We start from the raw sequence: 10828 nt of genomic DNA on the forward strand, positions 1-10828 counted from the left end.
CTGGAGGGATTTAAAAGCCCTGTGGATGTGGCACTTGGGGACAGGGGACACTGGTGGCCTTGGCAGTGCTGGGGAACGGTCAGGAATACTCCATGGTGTCAGGGGCCTTTCCCAGCCTTAATGATTCCGTGATTCTGGGAATTGTAGGGAGACTGTCACACTCCTTTTCATTATAAAAGTCTTTCTTCTGATGGTTAGGAGGACGGCGATCCTTCTGAGGCTGGTAAACCTCCGAAGTCAGCAGCAGGAATCTCCCCTTCTCTCTGCTCCCCATGGGCAGTCAGGGGCCCAGGGATGATCCCAGGACGGGACAGAGAATCTTCCAAGTGGACGCAGTGGAGGGACAATACAGAAATACACTGAGCCTTTCCTGCTTTTCAATTCCCTCCTCTCCAAGAATCACTGTCACGGCTCTGGATCTCCACCTTCTGCTGGCAATGGGAACGCCATCCCAGAGAAATCATTTCCCAAAGATTCTCCTCAGGTTGGGATGTGGTGCCCCGGAGCAGTTCAGGATGACAGCCCGACTGTGCAATGCCAGAAGGGCTGGCTGTGGGCAGGGATCCCACTGATCCTAGAGTTAAACTGATAAAAGTGGATCCAGAGGAGGCCATGGAAATGCTCCAGGGGCTGAAGCTCCTCTGCTCTGGAGCCAGGCTGGAATGTCCATCCTAGAGAGGCTCCAGGGAGAGCTCAGAGCTCCTCCAGGGCCTAAAGGGGCTCCAGGAGAGCTGCAGAGAGACTGGGGACAAGGGCTGCAGGGACAGGACACAGGGAATGGCTTCCCAGTGCCCAGGGCAGGGCTGGATGGGCTCTGGGGCAGGAATTGTTCCCTGGCAGGGTGGGCAGGGCTGGCACAGGGTGCCCAGAGCAGCTGGGGCTGCCCCTGGATCCCTGGCAGTGCCCAAGGCCAGGCTGGACACTGGGGTTGGAGCACCTGGGACAGTGGGAGGTGACCCTGGGACAGTGGGAGGTGACCCTGGGACAGTGGGAGGTGTCCCTGCCATCGCAGGGGTGACACTGGGTGGGATTTAAGGTGTCTTTACACTGACACCATCCTGGGGTTTGATGACATTTTCTCACGTGGTTTTTACACATCACCAGCGGTGGAGCTGCACAGCCACACACTGACCCTCTCGCACACCAACCCCACGGTGGAGTGCCAAAGGACCCAGACACAGACAGACACACAGACAGACACACAGACAGAGAGACACACAGACAGACAGACACACACACACAGACACACAGATACACAGACAGACAGACAGACACACACACACACAGACACACACACAGACACACAGACAGTGCCACTGGTGCTCACCTGACCACGGCACGGAAGACGCTGAAAGCACCCGAGGACAAAAGGCTCAGCCCCAACCTCCCCATTAATGAGCTCCCACCACGGCTGGGGCACAGACTGGGGCTGGACCCGCCTCTGCCCGGCCCCAAATCCCGATCCTTCTGCCCCAAAGTATCTGCACAGGAGCCACGACCAAAAACACTTAAAGCTCCGAGGAGGCGCCAGCGCCCCAGAGCCCACCTGAGGCTGTTCACGGACACTCCCGGGACCTCCCACCACCGTCCCGCCCCTCCAGGGCACGGAGACGCCCTGGCAGCCCAGGACACAGCCCTGCAGGGGAAGGATGGGGTCACCCACGGCCGGCCCCACGGCAGGGGGGAAGCACCCCCAGAGGTGGATTCAGCAGCGATGTGCTCCCGTCTGTCACTCCCAGCCGCTCCAGCACAGCCTGGAGGGCACGGGGGGCACTGGGGGCTGCCCCAGCACAGCAGGACACGACTACAGCACCTGGAAGGTGCCGGAACTTCCCGGTGAACCTGAGCACATCCCAGTGACACCACCACCACAAGAGCTGGAAACGCCCGAACCCCGCCCTGCTGCGCACAGGGGTGACACTGCAGGGGTGACAACGCCACGGTGACAGTCACCACCCCCCTCCCGGCGAAGTCCCCCCGGCGAGGGATGGAACTGGAGCCGTGGGTACAAAACCCGGTGCCGCATCTTTATGGTGGGGGGCGGTGGGGGGCCGGGGGCCGTGGGGGGCGGTGGGGGGCCAGGGTGGGCGGCGTGGGGCAGGAGTGTGCCATGGTGGGGCAGCGAGGGCCGCGGGGTGCTGATAAATAAGGGGGTGAGGGGTGGGGGTCCCGGCGGGGCGTGGGGAGCCCCCGGCCTGGCTGTGCCCCCGCAGCCCTAGGGCTCCTCGGAGTCGTAGAGCAGCGCGGCGCTGAACACCGTCAGGGGCTCGTCGGGGGCGTGCGCCAGGCGGCCCGACACCAGGTCCACACACAGCGTCTCGCCGGCCGCCAGCGGCAGCAGGAGGCTGAAGACGCCGAGGGCACCGGGGCTGGGCCCCTGCGCGGCCACGGGCCCCTTCTCCAGCCCCTCGGGCTGGAAGCCGGCCGAGTCCAGGCGGGCGATGCCGTGGCCGGAGCGGGACAGGACGGCCTCCAGCGCCTCGCCGCGGTGCCCCGTCAGCACGGCGCTCACCAGGTACCGCCCGGCCACCGGCACCGTGAACGTGCCTACGACAGACGGGAGCATCAGGGAGACCCAGGACCCCGGAGCCGCGTCTCCTGCGGCACCCCAAGGGCACTGGGTCATCCCGGGACAGGCACTACCCCAGAACCCCTGGCCGCACCGTGCTGCCCCTGAGACTCCGCAGCCCCCTCCTTCCCCGCAGCTCCTACCGCAACATCCACCAGCCCAAACCCGCCGCAGAGCACCCCCGTGGCGCCCTGGGCTCTCACCTGTCTCGGGGTCGTAGGCGCCGCCGTCGTTGAGCAGCACCTGGTCGAAGAGGACGGTGCCCGGCTCCGTGCGCTGGGTGCTCAGGGCAGCCGAGAAAGCGACGCGGGGCACCGAGCCCGGCTCCCCGACCTCGCCTGGGCACGGTGTCAGCATGTGGCACCCCTGAGCCCCTTCCCTCGGCCCCTTAACCCTCTGCCACCCCGTACCCACCGCAGCCCAGCAGCCACTCCCCATGAACCCTCCATACCCACCCCTGCAGCGTCTGTCCCCTCCCTGAGCACAGCTCCACCGTGTCCCCGGCCACCCTGTGCCATCCCAGGCCAGCCCAGAGTGCCCCCTGCTCCCACCGCGAGCCCCCAGGCCACAGCCCCTCCCAGCCCCGCACACAGCCCCCAGCCCCCCACGGTCCCCCCCGAACCCCCAGCCCCAGTCCTACCTCTCTCTCCAGGCAGCCCTGCGGGAAAGATGAGGAGGGGCTGCTGCAGGGCCAGCTCGGGCCAGGAGCGCCGGGGACAGGCTCCGGCCACACCTGAGAGCTCGGGGCGTGGGAGGGGGCTGAGCCTTACCGGGGGGGCCCACGGGACCCTGTTCTCCGTCCTTGCCAGGGGGCCCAGCGGGGCCAGGAGGGCCTGTCTCGCCCATGGGGCCAGCAGGGCCAGGGGGGCCAGGGGGGCCTGGAGGGAGGAAGGTGTTAGAGCCACCTCGGCCCCACGGCTGGCGCCCCCACGCGTGATGTCCCCTTGTCCCCACACGCTGCAGCCCCACAGCCGGGATCCCCCCGCGGTTTTGTGCCTCCACACCACAGCATCACCCAGCCAAGCCCCTGCCTCCCCACACCCCACAGCAGCACTCCCCGTGTCCCCAGGTCCCCGTGTCCCCACACCCCACCCCCGCTCCCGCAGCCCCACGTCCCCGCGCGTCCCCGCGTGTCCCCGCGTGTCCCCGCACCGTGTCTCTCCAGGCGGGCCAGGCGCTGCAGCTCCCCTCGCAGCTGCCCCAGGCTGCCGTTCAGGGCTCCGAGCCGCGGCGGCAGCTCCAGCGCCTTGTCCAGCAGCGCGGCGTGGCCTCGGGCCGTGGCGTTCAGGTCCCGCACGGCTGCCCACAGCCCCGCGACGTGCCGGCCCAGCCCCTCGCGGACTCCGCGCAGGCCCCCGGCCACCGCCTCCAGCTGCTCGCAGACCCCCTCCAGCTTGGCCACGCGTGGCTCCAGCCCCGCGGGGCAGCCCCCGGGCCGCGCCAGCTCCCGGGCCAGCGCCTCCAGCCGCTCCTCGCTCTCGGCCTGTCGCGCCGCCGACGCCGCCGCCGCCTGGTCCAGCTCGGCCACCACGCGGTCGGTGAGGGCGCTCAGCTGCCGCTGCCGGGCGTCCTGCTCCTCCAGCGCCTCCTGCAGCCCCTCCACCGTGGCGTTGAGGCCGCTCAGGGCGGCCAGCGCCGCCGCCAGCTCCCCGCGCAGCTCCCGCAGCTCCGAGGGGGACGCGCCCCCGAAGACGCCGAAACCCTCCAGCGGCGCGTCCGCCTCCTCCGGCCCCGCGGCGCCGGGCGGGAGCTGCTCCGGCTCCCGGGGGAGCGGCGAGGCGCAGGGCCGGGAGCAGGGGTCACCGCTCAGGTCCCCCAGAGCCGCCTCCAGCCGCCCTGTCCTGTTGCGGAGCCGCTCCAGCTCCTCGGCCAGCGCCTCTCCCCGCTCCCCCGGCAGCCCCCCGAGGGTCCCGGTCAGCCCGTCCTCCCAGACCCCTTCGGTGTCCCCCGGCGGCCGGAGGTGCGGCCCGGCCCGGCCCGGGCACGGGTGGCCGCAGCGGGCCAGCAGCTCCTCCAGCTGCTCCAGGCGGGCGCCGCGCTGCGCCCCGCTGGCCGCCAGCCCCTCCACCGCCCGGCTGAGGTTGGCCAGGCGCCCCGGCAGCCCAGCCGGCCGCCCCTCGGCCTCGGAGGGCCACGGGCCGGCGCGAGAAGCGTTCAGCCGCCCCTCCAGCTCGGCCAGCCGCCGCGCCAGCACCGGTCCCTGGCCCGGCCCCGCCGCCGGCACCGGCAGCCCCTCCAGCCGCCGCTCCAGCTCGGCCAGGCGACGGAGCAGGTCCGGGGGCGGGGGAGCGGCGGGGGCGGGGGCCAGGCGGCTGCTCAGGCTGCTGATGTGCCGCTGCACCGACTCCACCGCGTCCCTGTTGCGCTGGTCCACCGAGCCCACCAGCTTCTCCAGCGCCCGCATACGCTCCCGGTCCTCCGCCGCCTGCCGCCGCAGCCCCTCGGTGCCGGTGGTGCAGGCAGCGCACAGCTCCTGCAGCCGCTGCTCCAGCTCGTAGAGCGCCGCGGTCCCCGGGCCCTCGGGGCCGTCCCGGCCGCCCTCGGTGCGGCGCAGGCGGCTCTCCAGCTCCTCCAGGCGCCGCTGCAGGTGGCTCAGCGCCTCCCGCACCTCGGCGGGGGCGGCGGCGTCGGCCGGCTGCTCGGGCCCGGGCTGCCCCTCCACAGCCGCCCGCGGCGGCTCCTGCCCGGCCCGCAGCTCCTCCAGCTGCTCGCTCAGCCGCCGCACCTGCTCCTCCAGCCGCCGCACCTTCTCCGCGTCTGCGCCGCCTGCCACGCACCGCCAGGGTCAGCGCGACGGTCCCCAGCGCGTTCCCCCACCGGCGACCCCCGCCCCAGCAATACCTTCACCCCCCAGGCCGCTGAGGGGGTTGCCGAAGCCGGAGAGCGTGGGGCGGCCGGGCCGGGCCGGGGGGCGGCCGGTGGGCTGGGGGGACGCCGCAGAAGGTCCCTCGCTGCAGTCTGGACCCGAATAGCCCTGGCAGCAGCGCCAGGCCAGCTCCGACACGGTTCTCTGGGACACCTTGTAGCGGGGCCGTAGGAAGCTGCGGTAGCTGCGGGCGGAGAGGACGGGGTTTGGGGGGCGCCACAGGGGCGTGGGGCCGCCCCAGAGAACCAGAACCAGCGCGGGCTGCAGCCGGACCCGGCAGCGCCCGTGTTTGCCCGGCGGCCGGCGGCTTGGGGGGCTGCCCCTGCCCAGCCCTGTCACCCTGTCACCAGTATCACCCCAACACCAGCGTCACCCCGTCACCGGCGTCACCCCAGAGAGCTGCGGGGTGCCCCAGGGTTTTGGCTGCACGTGATGGGGGGGGACAGTGGCCGGTCACCCTTCGGCACCACTTGAGATCGCTGACTCTTGCGCAAAAGTAAACATGACCCCAGGGTGGGTAAACACCAGTGGCGGCGGCGCGGCCGCGGTTGGCCCTGGCTCTGCGCTGCCCCCCCAGAACGGCCCGAACCCCCCCAGAGCCCCCAGCCCCGGCCCGGCCGCACTCACGCCAGGACACGGGGGCACTGGAGCTGCCCCCAGGGGCAGGGCTGGTAATCCGGCTTGATGAAGCTCTCGACGCCGTCCTCCACCACACAGCTCACGCTGCGGGTCACCACGTAGGCGCACCAATTCCTGCCGGAGGGAAGGGGTCAGGCACAGAGCCGGGAGGCGCTGCCATCGCGGGGCATCACCCCGCCACACGCCAGGCATTGGCCTGGTGTGCACCCAGCGCGGCACACGCCGGGCATCACCCGGGACACACCGTGCGTGTCCTGGCGTACACGGGGCTCATCCTGGCACAGAGCAGCCAGTGGCACTGCCCGGCATGGACCCAGCACCATCCCGGCACACAGCAGCCAGTGGCACTGCCCGGCATGGACCCAGCACCACCCCGGCACACAGCGGGCATTGTCTCGGCACACACCGTGCACAGCGGCCCGGCACACACCAGGCTTTGTCCTGGCGTAGGGTAGGCACCAGGCATCGCCCCGGCAGAGACACAGCAGCAGCCCCTGCCCCAGCTCCCCCGGCCCCTCTGGCCACACCCCGGATCCCCCGGAGCGCTCCTGTGCTCGCCCAACCAGCCCCGCCGGTAGCACCGTCACGGCCCAATGCGGAGGGTTAATGGGGCGGCTCTTGCCCCACGGCAGCCTCTCAGCCGTGCCTGGCGACCCTGCAGAAACCCCTGCAGCCCCCAGGCACGCTGCTAGCCCGGGGCGCCCTGCAGGGACCCCTCCAGGAGCAGGGTGCCCACCCCCATCGCGCCGGGCTGTGCATCCTGCGCTGCCTGGGCCGGGCACGGGCACCGTGCGCTCTGCCCCATCACTGACCCCGTGTTCGCTCTGAGCCGCGGGGCAGCAGCAGCGGGGACAGCCACCCGCCGGGTGCCCAGCCCAGCGCCAGCGGCCTTGGGGACCCCAGCCCCCCCGCGTGGGACTCCAGCCTGGCCCCGTCGCAGGGACCCCGGCGCAGCCTTATATGGTCCGGAGCCGAAGCCCGGGCCCCGCCGGGGCCCCCCATTCCCACTGAGCAGCCCCCCGGGGAGCGGGCCCCTGCCCTGGGTCCCCGCCGCGGGGCCCCGGTGCGGCGGCCGGTTCCCGTCAGCCCGGCTGGTTCCCCTCAGGCCCCGGCTGGATTCCAGCTCCTCCCCGGGGGCCGCCGGGAATTCCTGCGCAGACCGACGGCCCCCCTCGTCTCCCCCCTCGTCCCAGCCCCGCATCCGCGAGGCCCCGGGACCCCCGGGCCGCCCTGGGGCCCCGGGACCCCGCAGCGGGGCTGTCTCCATCCCAGGCGCGGGATGGGAGCAGAGCTCCCGTGAAAGGGCGGGACGTGGGGACAGCCCCCGTGCCCCCCGAGCCGCGGGGATGGAGCTCTGCACACCCCGACCCGCGGGGAGCCCCCGCTGAGCCCCCAAAGCCGCAGGTAAAGGCTCCACCGTGTCCCTGCCCCTCCCCAGGGAGCGGGGGCTGCGGCCGGCTCCTGCCACCCTCCGGGGCCACCGTGGGGCCGGGGCAGCCCCGGGGCCGCGCTGCTGCAGCGCTGATGTGTCCGCGGTGAACGTGTTGTGACCCCAATCGGAGTGGGGCCGCCCCCCGCCCTCGCAACGCCTCGACCCCCAGACACGGGCTGCCCCCGGCCCCACGCTGCCCACGGAAGGAGACAGGACGGGGACGGGGATGGGCAGGTCCGGGCCCCTCTCCCCGTCCCCGGCAGCGCTGACCCCCGCGCGGATGCCGAGGAAGGACCGGCCCGGGATCCGGCGGCCCCGAGCCCCCACGTGCGCCCACTGCCCGCCGGTCCCGGGCCCGGGGGTGACGCCCCCGCCGCCGCTCCCGCCGCCCCCCGGGCTGGACGTGGCACGTGCCGGTGCCTGCCCGCCGCCGGGTTCCCCGGTGGCATCGGGGTGGGGGCTGCAGCCCGCGTGCCCCCGGCCCCCGGGCGTCCCCGGTGGGTCGCGGTGCTCTGGGCTCCTACCTGTGCCGGCTGGCGGCCCGGGCACCGCTGTGGGCCGCGGCCGGGCCGGGGGCGAGCGGGGCGGCCCCGCCGGTGTAGAGGCTGTACCGGGGGGGAAAGTTGGCGGCCAGGGCCTGCGCGGCCAGGAGGCACGGCCAGAGCCACGGTGCCATGCTGGGCCGGGGCGGCTCCGCTCGGCTCGCTCAGCCCGGTCCGGCACGGCTCAGGACCGCATGCGGCGTTCCGTCGCGGCTCCGCGGCTCTGGGCGGCTCGGCACGGCTCGGCTCGGCTCTGCCCTCCCCCCGGCCGCCCCTCGGCCAGCCCCTCGGCACCAGAGCCGCCCAGAGCCGCTGCCCGCCGCCGGGGTCCCCGGGGCCCCCCGCTTCCTGCCCGCCCCAGCCGCGCCGGGCACCGCGGCTCCCGCCGGCCCCGCCGCCGCCACATCTGCTCCTCGTTAGGCCGGGGCGGCCGGAGGGGCCGGGCAGGGGGCCAGGGCGCGGGCGGCCAGCGAGGCGGCCGGGCTACCGCCGCGGGACCGGCACGCCGCGGCCACCGGGCCCCACGGCCGCCGCTCCGCCACCGGCACCGGCTCCGGCTTCGCACGGCGCCTCTCGTCTCCCCGGCCACCGGTGCCCTCGCTCCTCAGCCCCGCGCTGGGCACAGCGGCCACGGGTCGCAGCACCACGTCCAGCGGTGCCACGTCCCTGCGTGCCCGTGACCCGGAGCCAGGTGACGCGTCCCGGCGCCAGCAGCGGGCCCGGGGCTCCCCGGCCCCACCCTGACACCGCGCTGGGGACACCGGGGACACCGGGGGCACTGGGACGGTGAGCGGTCACACCGCGGCCACCTCGGGCCGTCGTGGCCCTGAGCCCACGGTGATGCCATGGCTTCTCCGGACTTCGCGGTGACGTCACGGCCTGGCGGTGACATCACGCCTTGGCCCCGGCCCCACGGTGACGTCAGGGCGCGGGAACCCCCCGCCCCCGGGGAGCCGCGAGTGGGGGATAAGCACAAACAGCTGCCGGCAGCTGGAAGGGGGAAGGGGCGGGGGAAGGACATGCGGGAAGGGGGATGCGGGGGAGGAAGACTCCGGGGAGCTGAGGGGCCCGGGGCTGGGCTTGGCCGGGCCCCAGCCGTGGCCGGTCCCAGAGGGGGATGGTGTCAACTCCTCTGCGCTCTCAGAGGCTGTGGGAGGTCACCGAGGGCTGCGGGGGATGTGGATTTGCCGTGTCCCGGGGGACTCCAGACCGTGCTGGGGCTCTGCGGCCGAGCGGGGGGACACCGGGATGGGGACCTCCCAGCTCCGCCCCAGCGCTGCCGGAGGCACAGGGATGGGGACCGGGGTGACAGCGGGACCCTGGGGAGACTCACTTCTGGAGACCACCAAAACACCCCAGCCCACCCCGGTACGTTCCAGTATACTCCCGCTCGGTGTAGCCCGGCGAGCCTCCATACACCCCAATACACCCCAGCACACCTCAGTACGCCCCAGTGCGGCCCGTGCCGCTAAAACCCCGCGGCACCGCCCGCTGTCATCAGCTGTAATGAGCTGTCATTAGTGTCATTAGCGCTAATTAGCCGCGGTCGCCCCGAGGCCGCTCGGCCCCGCCCCGCCCTCGCGCCGCGCCTTGTATGGAGACGGAGCCGCCGGCGGCCGCCAGGGGGCGGGGCGACACTGCCCAGCCACGCCCATCGTGTGACGTCACCGCCGGGCCGCTCCGCGCCCGCCGCTCGGCCGGGCCCAGCCGCCTCCCGCCGTGCCCCGCGGCCGGAAGTGGAGAGAGACGTGTCCGACCGGCGGGCCCGGAGCGTCAGCGCGGGCACCGGGAGGCCCAGGCCGGAGCGGGAACAGCGGCACCGGGAGGCCGAGGCCGGAGCGGGAACAGCGGCACGGGGAGCTCAGGCGGGAGCGGGAACCGGGCACGGGGAGCTCAGGTGGGATCGGGAACCGGGACACGGGGAGCTCAGGCGGGAGCGGGGAACCGGGACACGGGGTGCTCAGGTGGGATCGGGAACCGGGCACGGGGAGCTCAGGTGGGAGCGGGAACCGGGGCACGGGGAGCTCAGGCGGGAGCGGGGAACCGGGACACGGGGAGCTCAGGTGGGATCGGGAACCGGGCACGGGGAGCTCAGGTGGGAGCGGGAACCGGGACACGGGGAGCTCAGGCGGGAGCGGGGAACCGGGACACGGGGAGCTCAGGTGGGATCGGGAACCGGGCACGGGGAGCTCAGGTGGGAGCGGGAACCGGGGCACGGGGAGCTCAGGTGGGAGCGGGAACCGGGCACCGGGAGGCCCAGGCGGGAGCGGGAACCGGGCACCGGGAGGCCCAGGCGGGAGCGGGAACCGGGCACCGGGAGGCCCAGGCAGGAGCAGGAGCCGGGCACCGGGAGGCCCAGGCGGGAGCGGGAACCGGGCACCGGGAGGCCCAGGCGGGAGCGGGAGCCGGGCGCTCCGCGGGGGTGGAAGGGACCGGCTTGGGGCGGTGCGGGGCGGCCGCGGGTCCCTCGGGACCCCGCCGGATGCCAGCGCGTGTCCCTGTGCCCGTGGCCCGCAGGATGATCACGGACGTGCAGCTCGCCATCTTCGCCAACATGCTGGGCGTCTCGCTCTTCCTCCTCGTCGTGCTCTACCACTACGTGGCCGTCAACAACCCCAAGAAGCAGGAGTGAGGGAGGAGCCCCGGTGAAGCCGCGATGCCCCCGGAGCCCCTCCGTGCCTCGGCGGGAGCCCGAGAGCCGCGAGGCCGAGCTTCTTCCAAACCAGCTTTAACAGAAACACGATGATACACGACAAAACCGTGTGGCGTCAATAAACGCC

The 10828-nt window shown here is 73.0% G+C and overlaps 2 protein-coding genes across 8 annotated transcripts; one reads left to right on the plus strand and one right to left on the minus strand.

Moving 5' to 3' along the window:
• Window positions 1-2211: 2211 nt before the first annotated feature.
• On the minus strand, window positions 2212-8987 carry EMILIN1 (elastin microfibril interfacer 1). Its single transcript, XM_066314523.1, has 8 exons — window positions 8031-8987; window positions 6063-6188; window positions 5411-5619; window positions 3722-5335; window positions 3340-3447; window positions 3210-3227; window positions 2773-2907; window positions 2212-2547 (listed from the first exon to the last, which is right to left on the minus strand). The coding sequence occupies exons 1-8, from the start codon at window positions 8180-8182 to the stop codon at window positions 2216-2218; spliced, it is 2694 nt and encodes an 897-aa protein (XP_066170620.1). The 5' UTR covers window positions 8183-8987; the 3' UTR covers window positions 2212-2215.
• Window positions 8988-9728: 741 nt separating this feature from the next.
• OST4 (oligosaccharyltransferase complex subunit 4, non-catalytic) lies at window positions 9729-10806 on the plus strand. 7 transcript variants are annotated; one of them, XM_066314525.1, is made up of 3 exons: window positions 9729-9815; window positions 10246-10275; window positions 10566-10806. In XM_066314525.1, exon 3 carries the CDS (start codon window positions 10567-10569, stop codon window positions 10678-10680), a length of 114 nt encoding a protein of 37 aa, XP_066170622.1. In that variant the 5' UTR covers window positions 9729-9815; window positions 10246-10275; window position 10566; the 3' UTR covers window positions 10681-10806. The 7 variants fall into 7 exon arrangements, with proteins under 7 accessions (XP_066170622.1, XP_066170624.1, XP_066170623.1 ...); XM_066314528.1 differs by lacking the exon at window positions 10246-10275 and adding an exon at window positions 9854-9913 and having other exon boundaries at window positions 9761-9820; XM_066314527.1 differs by lacking the exon at window positions 10246-10275 and having other exon boundaries at window positions 9738-9820.
• The last annotated feature ends 22 nt before the right edge of the window (window positions 10807-10828 follow it).

Source organism: Sylvia atricapilla, chromosome 3 (assembly GCF_009819655.1).
Source record: "Sylvia atricapilla isolate bSylAtr1 chromosome 3, bSylAtr1.pri, whole genome shotgun sequence".
Lineage (NCBI taxonomy): Eukaryota > Metazoa > Chordata > Aves > Passeriformes > Sylviidae > Sylvia > Sylvia atricapilla.